This window comes from Antechinus flavipes, chromosome 4, assembly GCF_016432865.1.
Source record: "Antechinus flavipes isolate AdamAnt ecotype Samford, QLD, Australia chromosome 4, AdamAnt_v2, whole genome shotgun sequence".
Taxonomy (NCBI): Eukaryota; Metazoa; Chordata; class Mammalia; order Dasyuromorphia; family Dasyuridae; genus Antechinus; species Antechinus flavipes.
In genome coordinates, this window is record NC_067401.1 from 112,382,142 (window position 1) to 112,399,774 (window position 17,633).

Genomic DNA, 17,633 nt, shown 5'->3' on the forward strand with positions numbered 1-17,633 from the left:
TATTTACTAAGGTAGTATCTTACATTAGGATAAAACATTTCCCAAAAGTCTGGCATCTCCCACAAAACATACAAAAATTCAAAGGAAATTGAATTCAAGCTTAGAGAGAACATTTGGCAAAGGGTCACTCACAGCTGATGATTCCTGAAGTTCCTCCCATTCCTGGGAAGCCAAATTTGATTTCTTTAACTTCCCTTCCCCCAACTATTTTTTTTTCCCTCTAGGCAATGCAAGAGAGACAGGAGTAGGCTCCAGCTTTTGGAATTACCCTTTTCCATATGCTTCATTTATAAGTAGTATCTGGAGGAGGGCTTCTCAACCTAGAATCTGAGAATAAAAAAAAAAAAATTGCAATGATTTCAATATAATTAATTTACTTTATAATCCTCCAAATTTTATCAGATTTTAAAACTCTATTCTGATAAGGTATCTACAGGCTTTACTAGACTACCAAAAGAGTTTTATAAATGAATGTAATGGTAAATTTTTTTTTAAACAACTCAGCTCTCAAAAATACATTATTAACATTTTCTCCATCATATTCTTAGGTCTAGATACTCAGCAAAATAATAAATCAATCCCTAATTTGTAGTTCTTGCTAATTCCTGAGGTATAGATGCTGAATGTAAATGTTCACACTAAAAATTAAGCAATGGGTTCAGTGGATGATCTATTTAGACCTGGCTCCTAGCATACTCTGCCACCAATGCACAAAAAATGATTAAGTATCCCTGACCAACCCTACATAGATTCTCAAGCCTGGTCACTTTCATTCTAATTAAAGCATGTTATCATGCTTTAAAGGTCTATAAAATTAAATTACTTGAGATGAATTTAGGTCCTCCTAACTTCAGGATCAATGTTCTATCCACCTATCACCTAGCTGCTCCAGGATAAATTATTTGTTGAAGATGGCATTTGTAAGGGGTAGGAAGGCAGGAGATAATATAATTTATTTATTATTTTCTTTTAATTATAACTTTTTATTGACAGAACCCATGCCTGGGTAATTTTTTACAACATTATCCCTTGTACTTCTGTTCCGACTTTTCCCCTCCCTCCCTCCACCCCCTCTCCGAGATGGCAAGCAGTCCTATACATGTTAAATATGTTATAGTATATCCTAGATACAATATATGTGTGCAGAACCGAACAGTTCTCTTGTTGCACAGGAAGAATTGGATTCAGAAGGTAAGAATAACCTGGGAAGAAAAACAAAAATGCAAATAGTTTACATTCATTTCCCAATGTTCTTTTTTTGGGTGTAGCTGCTTCTGTCCATCACTGATCAATTGAAATTAGATCTCTTTGTCGAAGAAATCCACTTCCATCAGAATACATCCTCATACAATATTGTTGTTGATGTATATAATGATCTCCTGGTTCTGTTCATTTCACTTAGCATCAATTCATGTATCCCCAAGCTTCTCTGTATTCATCCTGCTGGTCATTTCTTACAGAACAATAATGAGATAATATAATTTAGATAAAATCTGGGACCTACTTTCAGAATTTACAATCTACCTGAGAAAACAGACCACAATCCAAAATAATGCCTGAAAATTGTGAGGTTAAAGGGAGAAAAGATTAATATAAACTTAGGAAAAAGAATAGGCTCTTTGTAAAGGACACGGTATATACTCTGGACTAATTATTTTTCTTAGTATTTCATTTTTCCAATTATATGTAAAAAGTTTTCAACTTTCAATGTGGTAAGATTTTGATACTCTGGACTTTAAAAAATGGCTTAAAAGTTTGCCCCTCCTCACTTTAAATCATTTGATTTTTTTAAAAGGATGTATCTCTTTGAGGTATTCTGATTTTATGGATCAAGTGTTCCTCTTAGAGGTACCTGGTTCAAATTCAACTGGATATTCCATAAGTACCTGAAAAACGACTGTGTCCAAAACAACTCATTACATTCCCTTTCTTTCTTCCAAATTTTCCTATTTTCTTTTTCCTTCGAGGCAACAGGGTAAACCTGCCCAGTATCACATTTTTAGTGTCTGAAGCTGGATTTGAACTCAGGAAGACAAGGACTTTTTGACTCCAGGCCCAAGCTCTATCCATTGCCCACATATTCTAGAATCCAACAATAGTAGCTTTCTTTCTGCTCCTTGAACTGGACATTCCATCTCCCGACTATTTTTTACTTCTTGTCCCCCATGTTTGAAACTCTCCCTCTTCAATTCTGCCTTTTGGTTTCTTTCAAATCTCAGCTCAAGCTTTACTTTCTGGGGGTCTGTCCAGGTCTTTCCACTTCTGTGCTAATGCCTTCTCTTTAAGAATTGAATAGCTAACGGTTTTTATCTTTCATGCAAATGCTAATTAGATATTACATTGTCAAATCTTGTCAGGCTCTAGTCTAGACACTTATACCAGTCCCGTGACTTTCATCCCTTTGTGTCGCAGGCTACTCCTTAAGTCCTTTAAATCAAATCACTTGGGCAATGGGAAAGAGGGAATTCACACAGTGCTCACTACTGACCAATTCACAAATTTTTCTCGGGTCACTTTTGCAAGCTAATAAATCTTTCCCAGAAGGGGATTTCCTAACTTAGCTTTGCTTTTTCACTGTGTCCCAAGACCTCTCGTGGTCACGTCGTTTGGCTAAAGACTTCCCTTTATTCTGCCAAGACCCAGACCGTCCCCAGGCCTAGGCCATAAAAAATGCGCTCTCCCCAAAAATAGCCCACAGGGAGCTAGGAGGATTGGGCTCTTTGATGAACAGCGATCAAGTAATCAGTCGACTCACAAGCATTTATTAGGCGCTTACTAAGGGCCTGGCGTTTTGCAGGCAGTGCCAGCCAGCAAAAAGAGGTCTTGAATTGGAGTAGTGGGAGTGCACCAGATTTCAGCAGTCCCTCCAAAGAGCCCAAATTCCTCGGTACTTCTGCCTTGTTAGCGTCGGGAGACCTCAGCGTTGGAAAAGCAGCCTGCCTAGGAATCAATCAGGTAAGCTCCCCGGGGTGTTTGGCCCCAGGTCGCTTGGTGGCCCCGCCCCCATTCCCCCTTCGCCTATTTCTGATTGCTCTAGGGTAATGTAATTCCTGATCTCGCCCCGCCCCCGCCTCACTGTCATTGGCCAGAGAAAAGCGAGTGCGGGGAAGTGGGGAGGGGGCGGGAATTCCCGGCTGGAGGCCGGAACGGAGCGGATACAATGTAGCGAGGCCCCAGAGAGGTGAGTGCGGTCTGTTCCAGGCCGAGACCCGGATCCCTGGAACCCGATGTCCCGGCTTCCTACAGTCTCCCGGGGGCAAGAGAACTCGAGGTCCAACATCGGATCCCTTCCTCTGTCTCTGCGCGACTCTCTGCTTCCTCTCTCCGCCCGACTCTCCACCCCCGCCCCAACCCTGGGTCCCGGGACTACTAGCGTTAGCTGCCCCAGGCAGCTTCTCCGGGCTAGCAGGCCCCTCCCGCACCCCTGACCCACCCCACCGCCGTCTCCCTGGCAGAGCTCTTGCCCCCTTTTTTTTCCAGCTTCTGTAGCTCTCCAAACTCCCCTTTCTCACCCAGGCTTCCAAGGATGGGGAGAGGGGATTCCTCGTCTCAGGATTTGGGGTGGGAGGAAAACCTAGCGCCCCCTGGATGGCTTCCCCCCTACTTCGGGTTGCCTGTACCGTGAGACTTCTCCCTTCTTCTTGTGTCTCCTCGTTTTTATCCCTGTTATCCTCCAGGTTTTGGACCCCTCTGTAGAGTGGACTTTGGGATTCGGGCTTCATTTGGGTCATGACCTCCTTGCATTGTCCCTCTCATTATTTGGAAGCCCCAGGGGAAAGAGGCTATACATCTCTAGTATGATGTTATGTGTTTTGATCCCTTCCCCCATGCCTCAGTTTCCTCCCTTTGCTGGGCCCCTGTAGAGGTCACGGGAGGAATAAAGTCCTAGGGGAGAGAGGAATGTTCCTGGAAAGGGATGAGTCAGCTTGGTATAGAGGTCAGGAAGTAACTTGGGATGGGGTGGAGGGGCAGCACTCAGCTGACTCTTCCAGCGGCCCCCTTCGCCTCTCCCAACCCATTCGCCTCTCCTAATTTCTGTCTTTCCATGTATCTTTTACCAGGTCAAGAAATTTCACAAGTGTGGACAGGGAATTTAGGCACCCCCTGCCCTCCAAGCTACCACCGCCATGGTGCCCTGGGAAGAGCCAGAACGGCTGGTATGGCGCCCAGAAGCAGTGCCTGCAGTGCCTGTGGGGCTGGAAATAAAGATGGGTGCCCTGGTAGTGCTGCTGGTGCTCACCTTGTTTTGCAGCCTGGTGCCCATCTGTGTGCTTCGACGTCCCAGTGCCAACTTTGAGGCCTCAGGTTGGATAATTTTCCCCTCCCTCTTCCACCATCTGTGGCAACCTCTGGGGCTAGTTCTGAGTGAGGGTGGATAAACTTTGGGAGCTATAAAGAAGTTTTTGGGGGAGAAGATTGAGGTCTTGGAGGGGAAAGGACTGTTTTTGGGGCTGACCATGGGGATTCAAGAACTATCAGAACTAGATTTTTGAGACTCTGGGCCAGGACCAGAGATTTCAGCTACTGGGAAAAAGCTTAAAAATGGATTGTTTCTCTTTGGCCACTCTTGCCTTTCACATAGCCTCTAGAAAGAAAATCCTGAGCCTGGTGAGCTGCTTTGCAGGTGGTGTTTTTCTGGCCACCTGTCTTTTGGACTTGCTTCCAGACTACCTGGCTGCAATAGATGAGGCCTTGAGTGCCCTACGAATCACAGTGAGTACTCAGTCCCAGGGGAGATATAGTCTCATAGAAACATAATAAGAATCATAGTAGATATTTTTTAGTAGATTTTTACCATATATGAATTGCCCAAGTTTTTATGATCTTGTGACAATGTGTATAACCCTGCCTAGGATTTATATACAAGGCTTTTGTGTATTTGTGTTTAAAATCTTAGTTGTATATGGCTCCATTAGTATAAGCTATGGCTTTCTGTGTGTGTGACTCTACTCTGAGCTCCAAGCTTGTAAATAGTGCTTGACAGTCACACCTTTGGTAGTTTAGATATTTTTTTTCCTTTTCTACAATGGTTGAGAGGATTGGTAAGGGGAGAGGGCTGGGAAAGGTTAGGAGAAGACCAGAAAGAAACTTCTAACTAGGAAGTTGAGAGTGAAGGAATTAAATCCAAAACAGACAAAACTTAGATTTGTGTCAAAGTTGGGCAGGGAAGTGGGTAAATGGAGGTCGAAAGATCCTGATATCCTAGCCTCTTATCTCCTCAGCATCCATTCTATTTTCTTTCCTACTTATCTCTTCTTAGAACTGTGCAACTTCTTACTGTTCTCCCCCTCCCCCTTTTCTTTCTTCCACAGCTTCAGTTCCCACTACAGGAGTTCATTCTCGCCATGGGTTTTTTCCTGGTTCTGGTGATGGAGCAGATTGTGCTAGCCTACAAAGAGCAGTCGGGACCCCTTCCAAGAGAGGAGACTCGAGCACTCCTGGGCACTGTGGGCAATGCCCCTCCCCACTGGCATGATGGACCCGGGGCCGAAGGAACTTCTACTCCTTCAGCTTTACGGGCCTGTGTCCTGGTCTTTTCACTTTCCTTACACTCAGTATTTGAAGGCCTTGCGGTAGGCCTGCAGCGAGAGCGAGCCCGGGCAATGGAGCTGTGTCTGGCACTGCTCTTGCACAAGGGGGTCCTAGCTGTCAGTCTGTCCCTACGGCTACTGCAGAGCCGGCTTCGGGGTGGAGTGGTGGCTATTTGTGGGGTCCTTTTCTCCTGCATGACACCAATGGGTATTGGGCTGGGGGCTGCACTAGCAGAGTCAGCAGGACCTCTGCACCAGCTGGCCCAATCAGTGCTAGAAGGCATGGCAGCAGGTACCTTCCTCTATATCACTTTCTTGGAGATCTTGCCTCAAGAACTGGCTGCTTCTGAGCAGAGGATCCTCAAGGTCATCCTACTTCTAGCTGGTTTTGCCCTGCTCACTGGTCTGCTTTTTATTCGTGTTTGAATGACCTCTGAGGGATGGGGGGTGGGTCAGATGCTCCTGGAGCTTCTTTAGAAAAGAGTAAATGGGAGCTTTGGGAGTGCATATGATGGGGATTGGGGAGGTGCAGTGGATTGGTGGGTGTTGTAGACAGGACCCTAGAGAACGACCAGTAAAATATGAGACAAAGAACAAAGATAAAGATAAAACTCCCCCGGAATGTGGTGGGAAGTGTAGAGGGGAGGAAAAAAAAAAAACTAGAAAAACACTAGACAAGCCAAACAAGGACATGTGAACAGATGATAAACTTACAAGGATTGAAACACTAAGGATAGAGCCATCAGAGAGTGAGGAGTTGGAAAGAAGTCTAGAGCCCCTTGGGTACTGATTCTCTCCCATTCCTGTACTCTCCTGGAGAAGATGCCTTTTTCTTCTCCTGGGCCCATCCCCTTTTCAGTATTGCTTTTTTTTTTCCCCTTAAAGGGCACGATGCCTAACTACATCTATAGGCCAAGTTCCTTGCCCTCAGCTGAACTTCCATTCCTTCTATAAAGTGCCAAAACCTCCCACCCCTCCTTTCACAAAGCACATTGGTATCGGGCCTTGGCAGGCAACTAAATAGGCACTGTGCTGCCTGCTGCTGATTTCCAGTGACCTTTCACCCTGCCTGGGGCTGGGGGTATCTAACCTGGTGATCTTGCCCAGGTGCCAAAGGCTGAACTGCCTAAACTCTTTTTTATACCAGAGAAGCCCTGGAAGCCTGCCTCCCAGGGGTATTTTTGGAGGAGGGTGGATGGGAGGGAAGGGGAGGAGGGCGGGATGGGGACCGGGAGGGAGAGGGATATGTTCTGTATAATCTATTTTACTAAACTGACGCTTCCGGGATCAGCTTCCCGAATAAAAAGATGTTCCTATATCCCTGTCTTTGTGTCCTTCATTGTGGGGACTAGCAGGGAGGGAGGACCCCAACGCCAGTGGGCGCTGGAGGGGGAAGTGTAGAATCTACGCTCCAGAGTTTCCAGCTGTTACTCAACCCGGGTCTGACGCCTGGGTTGCTTTTGACACACCCACACCCACCATCATCCCATCCCCGCCCCACCTCCCTCGGAGGACAAGCTTTTTTCCTCGCTCTTCCCTTATTCTTTGCTCCCCTTGCCCGCCCACATTCTCCCTTTCCCCTCCTCTTCCCTTCTTCCCTCCTCTTGCCTTCCCCTCCCTTCCCCTTCCTTTCCCTTTTCCTCCTCCTTCTCGCCTCTTCCCACTCGTTTGTAGGCTCAGAACCAATTCAGAACTACTTCTCCCAGCATGCCCAGAGAAGAGGGGTGGCGGGGAGAGAAATGAATCTGGATCCCGGCGTCGCAGGTGCTTCTGGGAGATGAAGTCAGCCTTTTCTCGGCACCTCTAGTCGGCGACCGGGGAGACATCAAGTAAACAAACTACTACTCCCTGCGGCCCCCTCGCGGTTGGTTGGGGCGAGGCGGGGGTCGGGCTTGCTGTGCTTGCCGAAGAGACGACGGCGGTGGCGGCGGCGGCGGCAGCAGCGGGAGGAGCCGGGCCCGGGGCCGGCGGCTGTGGTGGCTGAGATTGGGGGAGGGCCGGGGGGGAGGGGGGAAGATGGCGGCGTCTGGGGCGAACGGACCCGGGCCGGGTTCGGGCTCGGGTTCGAGTTCGAGCTCGGCCTCGGCGGCCAATCCGCGCAAGTTCAGCGAGAAGATCGCGCTGCAGAAGCAGCGTCAGGCCGAAGAGACGGCGGCCTTCGAGGAGGTGATGATGGACATCGGCTCCACCCGGGTAAGGGACGACCGTGGGGAGGCCAGAGCCGTAGCCGAGTCGCGGCCCTGGGGCGAGGGGAAGGGGAGGAAATGGGGGATCGGGATGTTTAGGGATGCCGAATGAGAGCACGGCTCTGGGACGTCTAACTGGACATCTCCGGGATGAGGGAGGGAGGCAGTCTACAGATGACTCTGTGGGCATGGGTGGGCACAGTGAGAAAGTACCCTCCGAATGGGGATCCTTACGAATGGGGGGTCCTGGAAGACCGCTGTCCCGTCTACTTGTCGTGTCGTGCCCCTCGGAGGCATCCCCAGCTCTGGGTACTGAGGCGGCCACGGGAAGGAGGGAGACACACCAAATCCTACTAGTGTACTGCAGGTCAAAGGGCATGCACGGATAAAGTCTTTTTGCGGCTAAACTGGTCTCAGCCCATCGGACTGAGCATCACCTTCGCGACTGGCCCTTCAGCCCATTTATTTGGACAAGGTTGGCCCAAGTGCCGCTAAAGTTTCCCAGGGAGAAGTCCCGAGGTGGGCGGTTTGACCAAAGCAGTGTTGGCTTTGGAAGGACAGGAAGTCCCCTCCTCTGTCCCTTTGCTTCCTTTTTCAAATACTTCCTGTGGTTTCCCCGACATGAAGGTGAGGTCCATGGCTCATTAGAGTTGAGTGTTCCATCCTGCTCTGGCCTCAGGACCTTGAGGACAACTCTTGAACTCTAGGTGAGGGGGAAAGTTTGCCATTAATGGCTGTTGGCTGGGGACACTTTAGGATTGCTTGGATTTGGCCACTTTTTGAGACGAGAGATGCCGTGGGGCCCTAGTGACATATAGGAAATCCCCCAGCCCCAAATGGTCAGAGAAATTCTGGCCCCTCCGGGGAGGCAGCTTCCTGTTGGAATCTCTCAGGGTTCCTTGTTCCTTAGGGATAGGTCTCAAGTGCAGGTTGTTTCAAGCTGGTCGTGTTACCCAAACTTTGGGGCACATTCTGAAATATTCTGTAACGTGAGATGAGAACATCGAATGATCTAACCAAGCAGTGGACAATGAGCCAGAGACCCAAGGGAAAGGCAGAAAACACAAGCTCTGTCTTTGTTAGCTGCTCTTCTCTATGTGTTTCTGCCTGTGGTTTTCTGTCTCTGGGCCTCTGGGGACCCTGTGCCCCTGGCTGTGGAGAACTGAGACAGACAGAGGAAAGAACAGGCAAACCAGGTGAAAGTGTATGTCAGCCAAGTCCCTGTAAGGGTTGTAACACTTCGCTCCAGGCCCTTTCCAGGGTCCCTAGTGGATGACAGCATCAGGGGCTGTCCCCTGAACTCTGACTGCTTTGAGATGTAATCGAGTAAGGAGGGTAGGGAAGGCCCCAGTAAGCTCTGAGCTAAGGGGGTGTTGCATCAGCATGGTAACTTGGTTTGCCATGTGGTCACTCTGAAAATCTTCATTCACATCTCTACCAGGAAGAACTAAGAATCCTTACCAGGACATAGAGGGAAATGATAGGCCTTCAAGAGCCCAGGAATACAAAGCTTTAGGATGAAGGGCTTAGAACTCTTCTTGTTCTCTCATCAACTGAGGAAAATGTGGTTGTGGAGACAGTCCCAGCTGAGGGGCTGGAGTACTTCTGTTTGGGTAGCAAACATCAGCAAGGAGGCAGTACCCAGAGAGAGCTCCATGGAGTCTCCACCGGTGCTCACGGAGGGAAGAAAAGGAATGCTGGTGCGGCCCTTCTGTTTCAGCGCCTGTGTATTGGAAGGAAGTTTCTGAGTTGCCTTCCTAGGGCATTCCTGCGATTCAGCTAACTTTAGCAAAGGCGGATGACAGCAGTTGGCACCCCCCAGATTCTTGATAAAGGACACGAAGCACCAGGATTGGCTCCTTGCCTTTGTATTGGTATTGGTATAAATAAGTAGACAGAGTCATGGGGGATGCCTTTGGAATCCTGCAGCACATCCTCACAAGGTGGATAAGTTGGGCTCATTGTTCTGACCAGCCTGGCTGCTGCTGGCAAGACTTCCTTTCCCATCCCCACTTCCCAAGGCCAGGCCTCTCCTTGGCATTGTTCCAGAACCAGGGGCCTTAGGGCAGGGTTAGAGAGAGTCCCTTTGGTTTGGCACTATTTTCCCAGCCAAGAGTGGGTGTATGACAAGTACTGAGTTGAATGGCCCCAGACTTTTGGGAGGAAGCTGAGTCTAGTATGCTCACTGCTGGACAGGTGGCAGTGGCCCTCTAGCTTTGGCCCCCATCCGTGAGCAGGAGGAATGAGGTTGGCAGCACCAGCTTTGGGCCATCTACTCGTGCCTGTTTCCTTTTCTGCCAATTAGTCTTGGGCTCATCTGGTTGGAAGGGCAGAAGTGGCTAATGGGTCCCTTGTGGGCAGGGGAAGAGCCCATGTGACTAGCTTAGGGGCGCCTGGCATTCCTTTTGGGATTCATCTTGGGGCAACGCCAAATGGGGCAGGCCCTGCAACAGAGCACAGTGCCTGGCACATAGTATGTACTAGTACATGTTTACTCCTTGCTTCCTTCCCTCCTTTTTTCCCTCCCTTCCTCCCATCCTCCTTTCTTATGATGATTCCATTGGCTAGAGCGCTATGAAGAGAAGCTCCAGCTGTAGAGCTAAGCAGTATAGTAGGGAAGGGAGGCAAGGATCATAGCTCTGTTGCAGGCTCTCCGAATTGTCCCTCTACCTCTAACCTTCCATCTGATAACTGAAGACATATCAGTAAGATTTAGGCCAGGAGAGGGGCACTAGTATGTTGGAGGCCTTCTCTGTATTCTCTAACAGTCTCTTCTTCCTTTTTAGTTGCAGGCACAGAAACTTCGATTAGCTCATACTCGGGGCCCCTATTATGGTGGCTCTCTGCCCAATGTTAACCAGATTGGCTGCAGCCTGGCAGAGTTCCAGGTGAGTGAGTGGGTACCAGGGAGAAGGGAGAGGGGAGAGGAAGAGGTAGGAATTACTGGGACAGAACAAGGAGAGGGAGCTGTGGTGTTTTTTTTCCCACCCTTCCAGATCCCCTTTCCCTGACTACCATGTATGTGTTGTTAGAACCCCCTCCATTCATCCCTGGATTCACGGAATACACGGCACCATGGTCTGGTGGAGCGGGTACAGCGGGACCCCCGAAGGATGATGTCTCCCCTGCGCCGTTATGCCCGCCACATATCCTTTGGAAAATAGGCAGGGGTAGGGGTGGCAGGATTTGGGCTTATAGAACTAGAACAAAGCTTGGTGCCACCCTGCTGCTGTTCCCTTCTCCTCCTTAGCTCTTGGGCAGTTCTTCCTCATATCTAATCTGGTTTTGCTGCTGCTAGCAATGGAGCATCTGTGTTCTGCCTCATGCTGGAGGTCACTTAGTTCCCTCATCAGTTCATCTAGATCCTCAGGCTGAAAGAATTTTGTGGAAAGAAGTCATCACCTGCCAGTGCTTAACTATTCTCATGCTTTCTTTGCATTCGTCCTTCACCGGGCCTGTGCCCCTTCTCCTCTGCTCCAGTTTGACTCATCTTCTGTAGACAAGAAAGCATGTAGCCCTCGTTTTTTTTCCTTAATGGGTGCCGCTCACATTGACAGCTCTCCCTACAGTCCAGCCTATTTATCTCCTCCTCCGGAATCCAGCTGGAGAAGGTGAATGTCAAGAGTGGGCCCAGCATGGAACCCAAGCGGGCTCCAATGCCGACTCTGCACTTCTACCCCCGGGTCCAGAAGGGGCACAGGTTGGGGAGGGGGAGCATCAGCGCTCTACTGGTTTTAGAGAGGGGTTTGTCTTAGAGGCGGGGGCTAGGTGGAGTGGGCGGGGTCAGAGTCCAGTCTCAACCTTGTTGACACAAGAGTAGCAGAGCCTACCCCTCCTGCTGGGGTAACACCAATGGGATTGTGGGCTGTGCTGGGTGTGTGCTTGGGGGAGTGAGCATACTTCCTGCCAGAGCCATGTGCCAAGTACGGTGTTCTAGCACTGCCCATTCCTGAACACTGTGCCCCCCACCCCCAGGGACTGAGGTTGTTGGACTCTGGGTTATCCCCCAGTTTAACCTAGTACAAGGATGACTCTCAGGCTTTCTTGGGATCTTTGAGCATTTTGAAGGGTCAGAAAGCCAGAGCCAATATGGTCTTTAATGTCTCATCCACTCCCACTCCATCTTAGCTGTCTCAAACCCTCCAACTCCCTGCCCTCCTGACTGTTGTTTCTCCCTCTCAGAACAATGCCCTGGGGTAACTTCCCTGCTGAGAAGGGGCAGCTGTTCCGACTTCCATCTGCACTCAACAGGTGATGTCCCCATTTCCCCCAGTCTCCTATTGAGATTCTGTCTCCTTCATTCCTACTTTTTTTGCCCCAGGGTCTTTCTCTCTGAACTCAGAGCCTTGGCCTCAGATCCCTGTGGTTCCCTGGCCTAGTTCTGCCCTCTCTGTCGGCCAGATGGAGAGGTCCTGTCACCATGGGAACTATGCCAGCTTTACCCTGCTTCCCACAGGACAAGCTCAGACTCTGCCCTTCACACAAGTGTGATGAACCCCAACCCCCAGGACACATACCCAGGTCCCACACCGCCCACTGCCATGCCCAACCGCCGGGGTGGTAAGTGCCAGTATCTTAGAACAAGGGAACCAGAGAGTATGGGGTTGTGCTGAATGGAGGGATGGGAGAATAGATGGAAAAGACTTATCATCTAGTGCTCTAGTGAACAGGCATCTTCTTTACAGGTTACCTAGATGGGGAAGCAGATTCAAAAGGTATGTAGGCTTATTTCACTTACTCTTGGGCACTGTATTTCTTATTTTAAAATCTTACATTATCAGTATCTTTTATTTTCACATCATCTTCATTTCCAAGAATATCACTTCCCCTTTTCTATTTCTTCAAATTATCCCTTTAAGAAAAACTAAACCAGAAAGAAAAAAAAACAATTAAATAGAACTAACCAACACTTTGACTTTGACAGTGAATGCAAGATTCCACATCCATAATCATCCCAACTATCCTCCTAGGTTAAGCTTGGTCATTGTAATTACACAGTGGTTCATTTTTCGGTTCTTTTTGTTGTAGTTCATAATTTTATTGTTTTCCTAGTTCTGCTTACTTTATGCATCAGTTCATATAAATCTCATACTTTGAATTGATCATAGTAAATTTTTTTTCATAATTCAATAGTATTCCATTACATTCATTTTCCACAATTTGACCATTCCCTAGTTGATGGGCACCAAATTTTTTTCCCTAGTTCTTTACTGCTGTAGAATATCCTTTGTGTCTTTAAACTCTTTGGATCTCAGCAGGACCTCTGGTTCAAAAGTTTTGGACAGTTAAGGCATTTTTTAGTAGCACCATTTAGAATAGAAAGCCTAATTCACAGATTCCCCCAACAGAATATTGATGCTTTGTTCTTGAGAGGGGAGAAAATGTAAGATGTGGGTCAAGTAGGTGCCTTCCCTACCTGACTGCAATGCCTGAATCTCTTCCTTCCGTAACTTTTCTTCTTCTGTCCCCTTCCTCCCAATCAGTCTTCGTCTTTCAAGTTCCTGCAGTCGAGGAAAACTTGTTGGATGACAAGCACTTGTTGAAGCCCTGGGATCCTAAGAAGGTAGTTATGGGAGACACTTGCTGCCTCTTTTGCTTCCTGTGCAGTCGATGTATTATAGAATCAAGTCCGATTCTTGGCTGAGACGCTTGCTGCCTTGTTATTTATGTGGGCCAGTCATTCATGTAGTGTTGTGAGGAAAGCAGTTAAAGCATTATGTAAATAAGAGACAAGTTGGACTGAATGGAAAGGCAGGAGCAGGCCAGAGGACTGGGAAGGGGCTTCCCATGTGGAGGCTCACCTCTTTCCCTCCTCTTCATATTCAATAGCTGTCTTCTTCTTCCCGACCTCGATCCTGTGAAGTCCCCGGCATTAAGTAAGTGGCTGTCCCAGAGTCTCCCACCATGGGCGGCAGGGTGGAGAGCGAGGTTGATGGTGATCTGTGCGTTGCAGGGCCCACTCTCAGGATCTTTCTTCCTTCTCCTAGCATCTTTCCATCCCCTGACCAGCCTGCCAATGTGCCCCTCCTTCCACCAACCCTGAATACTGGTGGCTCCCTGCCTGATCTCACCAACCTGCACTTCCCTTCACCACTACCCACACCCCTCGACCCAGAAGAGACAGCCTATCCCAGTCTGAGTGGGGGCAGCAGCACCTCTAACCTGACCCACACCATGACCAACCTGGGCATCAGTGGGGGCCTGGGCCTGGGCAACAACTGCGATGGGCCAGGTGAGTCAGCACTCTCTGCTCCTTGTGCCCACTTCCCCAGTTCTGGATGTGACCACCTACAAGTCAGGGGAGTAGACCTGAGTATGCAGCCCTGAGAGGGCAGGCTTGGGCCCCTGGATACCTCTCTGTAGTAATCATCTGGACTGGCATAAAAGTCTGCTTCGTGGTCTATGTCTCTCCAATTTGGTGAGACTTAGAATGGTGCTGGTAGGAGTGGGAGAAGGTGCCTGGTTCCCTACTAGATAGGCACAGCTGGCAAAGTTGCCCTTTTCACAGTGTGGTCATTGTATTCTCACTTCCATTGTCTGATCACCTCCACCCATTCTGTATGGGGGCAGGGAGAAGGGGCTTGGTGCCCTTTGTAATGTTGGCATCTCTGGTTTTTGTCTGTGCCCGCAGGACTTAATTCACCTCTCAACCACCCATCCCTGCAGTCTTCCCTTAGCAATCCCAACCTCCAGGCTTCCCTAAATAGCCCCCAACCCCAGCTTCAGGGCTCCCACAGTCATCCCTCACTGCCTGCCTCCTCCTTTGCCCGTCATACTATGCCTGCTACCTCCCTGGGCCACCCTTCACTCAGTGCCCCAGCCCTTTCCTCCACCTCGTCTTCCTCATCCCCTGCGCTGGGCGCCCCCCTATACCCTACTCCCACCCCTGGGGCCTCCCCCCGACACCGACGTGTGCCCCTCAGTCCCTTGAGCCTGCCCGTGGGTGGAACTGATGCCAGACGGCCCCAGCAGCAGCTGCCCAAACAGTTCTCGCCAACAATGTCACCCACCTTGTCTTCCATCACTCAGGTATGCGTGGCTGCCTCCACCCTTCCCATCTCTGAGCCTCCTGGGCTGAGCTGCCCACCAGTCTCTTCCCTCCCCCCAGAGCCCTTCACCCTTCTTCCTCCTTTCATGTGGTCTCTGCATCCGACCCCTTCTTCCTCCTCCTCTGGTATATCTGTCTGCCATCTGTCATTCATCTTTCTCTTTCAATTCCTTCCCTCATCTGCTCTAGTTTCTATCTATTTCCCATCTATTTCCCCCATTCCTCCCTTTAGACTACTCCTACTTTCTTTCTTCTCACTTTGCCCCTCCTCCTTCCTTTCCTTTTCCTCTTTTGTCCTTATGTCATCCTTTTATTTTCTCCCACTCTCCTGAGCTTTTTGTCCTTCCAGGCCATCTCTCTCACCCTTTCTTTCCTCCCCCACCCCTCTTCCTCTTCTCCTGTCTTATCTCCTCTCCTTCCCTCCCTCATCCCCATTGCCCAGATGGGGATGTGTGTGTGTCTGGTATGTGTGTTCCATGTTCCATTTCAGTTGTGACAGGGGATTAAGGAATAGAGGGTCCTTCTTCCCTCTGCAGCCCCTTTCCACTAGCAGCCCCCTTGGGCTTATTGCCCTCTGGGCAGACTTCTACACTTCTCTTGGTCCTTTCTGGTCCCTGGACTCCAGATTCCTGTAGAGAAGCCACCTGAAGGGTAACTCTCAGCTTCTTCCTTCCCTTTAGGGTGTCCCCCTGGATACCAGTAAGCTGCCAGTTGACCAGCGACTGCCCCCATACCCTTATAGCCCTCCTAGCCTGCTTCTACCTGCCCAGCCCCCTGTCACAAAGCCGCTGCAGCAACAACCACCACCTCCCCAGTCCTGTCCTGTCCAGTCGCCCGGCGGACAAAGACATTATGGGGTGTCGTACCCGTCTGCCTCCAGTGGGCAACAACCTTATGCTCCGCCCACAGGAGACTTCAGCCTGGGGAATGTGAGTACCCTGACCTTTCCAGTTAGTAAGAGGAGGTTCAAGCATTGTCCTTTACACCATTCAAATAGGGCAAGTCTTGTTTCCATTCACTTCTGGGTGAGTGGACAATGTTAACATTGTCCCCCTTTCTTCGCCTCTGCTCCCCTATTGCTGATTACCCATTTCTTCTATTTCCCCTTAGCTATCTCTGCTCAACTCCCTCTTTGATGACTCCTGCTTTGACCAGTTTTCTTCCTGGCACACACATTCTCTGTCTCAGCAGGTATGGTGCCTGGGTCCTCTTGTGGTCCCATGCCCTCTGCCCTCACTCTGCTTTCTTGCTGTGTCTTCTGTCTCTGCCTTTCCCTGTGGAAAGGGGGAACTATTAAGTAAATCTTGGGGAGTTGGGAGGGAGAAGCATCCCCTTTCTAATGGTACTGTTAAGTGCCTTTGTCCATTTGTCCCCTCAGCTAGAACAATTCAGCATGGAGAGTCCATCAGGCAGCCTGACGCTAGACCCTCCCAGCTTCTCTGAGGGGCCAGGCTTCTCGGGGAATGATGAGCCAGGGGGTGGGGGAAGTGTCCCCCAAGACTCCCATGCCCTCAACCGCCAGAACCTGACACACTGTGCCCGCCATGGTCCAGTGCCCAACATCATCCTCACAGGTGGGAGGATCACAGGAATAGATATTGGGCATTGAATGAAACGTGTGGCTTTTGAGGAATGGGAGGAGGGTGGGTGTGAAAAGTATCTGGAGAAGGCATAGTTGTGGGGTTTGGGAGTGCTTCCCTCTGGTCCCTGCCTTCCTCACAAGTGGTTCTGATTTTCACTCCTCTGCCTGCCCAGGAGATTCTCCCCCAGGCTTCTCCAAGGAGATTGCAGCAGCTCTGGCTGGGGTGCCTGGTTTTGAGGTGGCAGCAGCTGGATTAGGATTGGGGCTGGGGCTGGAAGATGAGCTTCGAATGGAACCGCTGAGCCTGGATGGGCTGAACATGTTGAGTGACCCGTATGCTCTGCTGACTGACCCAGCTGTTGAGGACTCATTCCGAAGTGACCGACTACAGTGAGGGATGTAGGGCTGGGCACAGTGGCAGCATCCCACTTTTCTCCCATCTTCCCTCCTCCCATTACCCTTTTTCCCCTCCCCCCTGGCCAGTAGAGACTCCACTCTCTGCCCCCAGGCCCTTTTCCTCAACATGAATGAGACCAAGGGATCACAGGATTGTATACAAAGGAAGAGATGCCTGCTTTGATGTCTGGCATTGGGGGCAGACTTGGAAGAGCACTAGGGAGGGCCTGAAGCACTTGTAACTTTGAACCGTCTGTCTGGAGGTCAGAGCCTGTTGGATGTCAGGGGGTAGAAGAGGGACTGGGTAGCAGGGTATGCCCAGATGGTTGGGGGGCAGGTTGCAGTGCTGGCCCCTCCCCACAATTTCCCCTTCCCCCCTTTCAGGAGAGAGCCAGAGTGGATATTATTTTTTTTAAATATATTATATGTTAATTAAAAAAATCACATCAAAGCCTTAGTGTATAACTGCTGTTTGGCATTGGGGGTTGAGAGTGGGGCACAATACCTTGAACCGAGTGGTGGAGCCTAAATAGAGGATCTCTTCTGCTTTGCCTTAGGCTTGGCGATTGTGTGGGGCTTGGGGGCTGTGCCTGGGTACGGCTCTGAGATATAGGATGCCAGAGCATGTGCTCCCCCTTCCTGCGCTCAGGACCTTGAAGATGAACAAGGACTGGGGAGCGCTCACTGCTTTGTTACACTTCCCCGCCTTGGGGCTTGCAGATAGCTGGACTTTCCCCGACAGCCTGTCCCCTTTACCTCTGCCTGGGTCAGTTGTTGACTTCAGCTGAGGCTTCTAGAGAGGGAGTTGGGAAGACAAAGGAATTGGTGTGGGGAGCAGGTAAGTTTGGGGGCTGAGTCTCTGTGCCCCGTCACTCAGACCATGGCCACTC

The 17,633-nt window shown here is 49.8% G+C and overlaps 2 protein-coding genes across 6 annotated transcripts; both read left to right on the top strand.

The window, feature by feature from the left end:
• Positions 1-2,783: 2,783 nt before the first annotated feature.
• On the top strand, positions 2,784-6,849 carry SLC39A1 (solute carrier family 39 member 1). 3 transcript variants are annotated; one of them, XM_051993995.1, is made up of 4 exons: positions 2,784-2,955; positions 4,062-4,305; positions 4,583-4,713; positions 5,313-6,849. In XM_051993995.1, exons 2-4 carry the CDS (start codon positions 4,128-4,130, stop codon positions 5,955-5,957), a joined length of 954 nt encoding a protein of 317 aa, XP_051849955.1. In that variant the 5' UTR covers positions 2,784-2,955; positions 4,062-4,127; the 3' UTR covers positions 5,958-6,849. The 3 variants fall into 3 exon arrangements, with proteins under 3 accessions (XP_051849955.1, XP_051849953.1, XP_051849954.1); XM_051993993.1 differs by lacking the exon at positions 2,784-2,955 and adding an exon at positions 3,070-3,181; XM_051993994.1 differs by lacking the exon at positions 2,784-2,955 and adding an exon at positions 3,173-3,271.
• Positions 6,850-7,533: 684 nt separating this feature from the next.
• On the top strand, positions 7,534-17,194 carry CRTC2 (CREB regulated transcription coactivator 2). 3 transcript variants are annotated; one of them, XM_051994003.1, is made up of 15 exons: positions 7,534-7,724; positions 10,504-10,605; positions 10,750-10,860; positions 11,264-11,328; positions 11,900-11,968; positions 12,174-12,277; positions 12,403-12,432; positions 13,201-13,280; positions 13,547-13,593; positions 13,705-13,949; positions 14,349-14,746; positions 15,446-15,694; positions 15,876-15,956; positions 16,144-16,339; positions 16,521-17,194. In XM_051994003.1, exons 1-15 carry the CDS (start codon positions 7,548-7,550, stop codon positions 16,739-16,741), a joined length of 2,175 nt encoding a protein of 724 aa, XP_051849963.1. In that variant the 5' UTR covers positions 7,534-7,547; the 3' UTR covers positions 16,742-17,194. The 3 variants fall into 3 exon arrangements, with proteins under 3 accessions (XP_051849963.1, XP_051849964.1, XP_051849965.1); XM_051994004.1 differs by lacking the exon at positions 15,876-15,956; XM_051994005.1 differs by lacking the exon at positions 7,534-7,724 and having other exon boundaries at positions 10,522-10,605; positions 10,714-10,860.
• Positions 17,195-17,633: the final 439 nt, after the last annotated feature.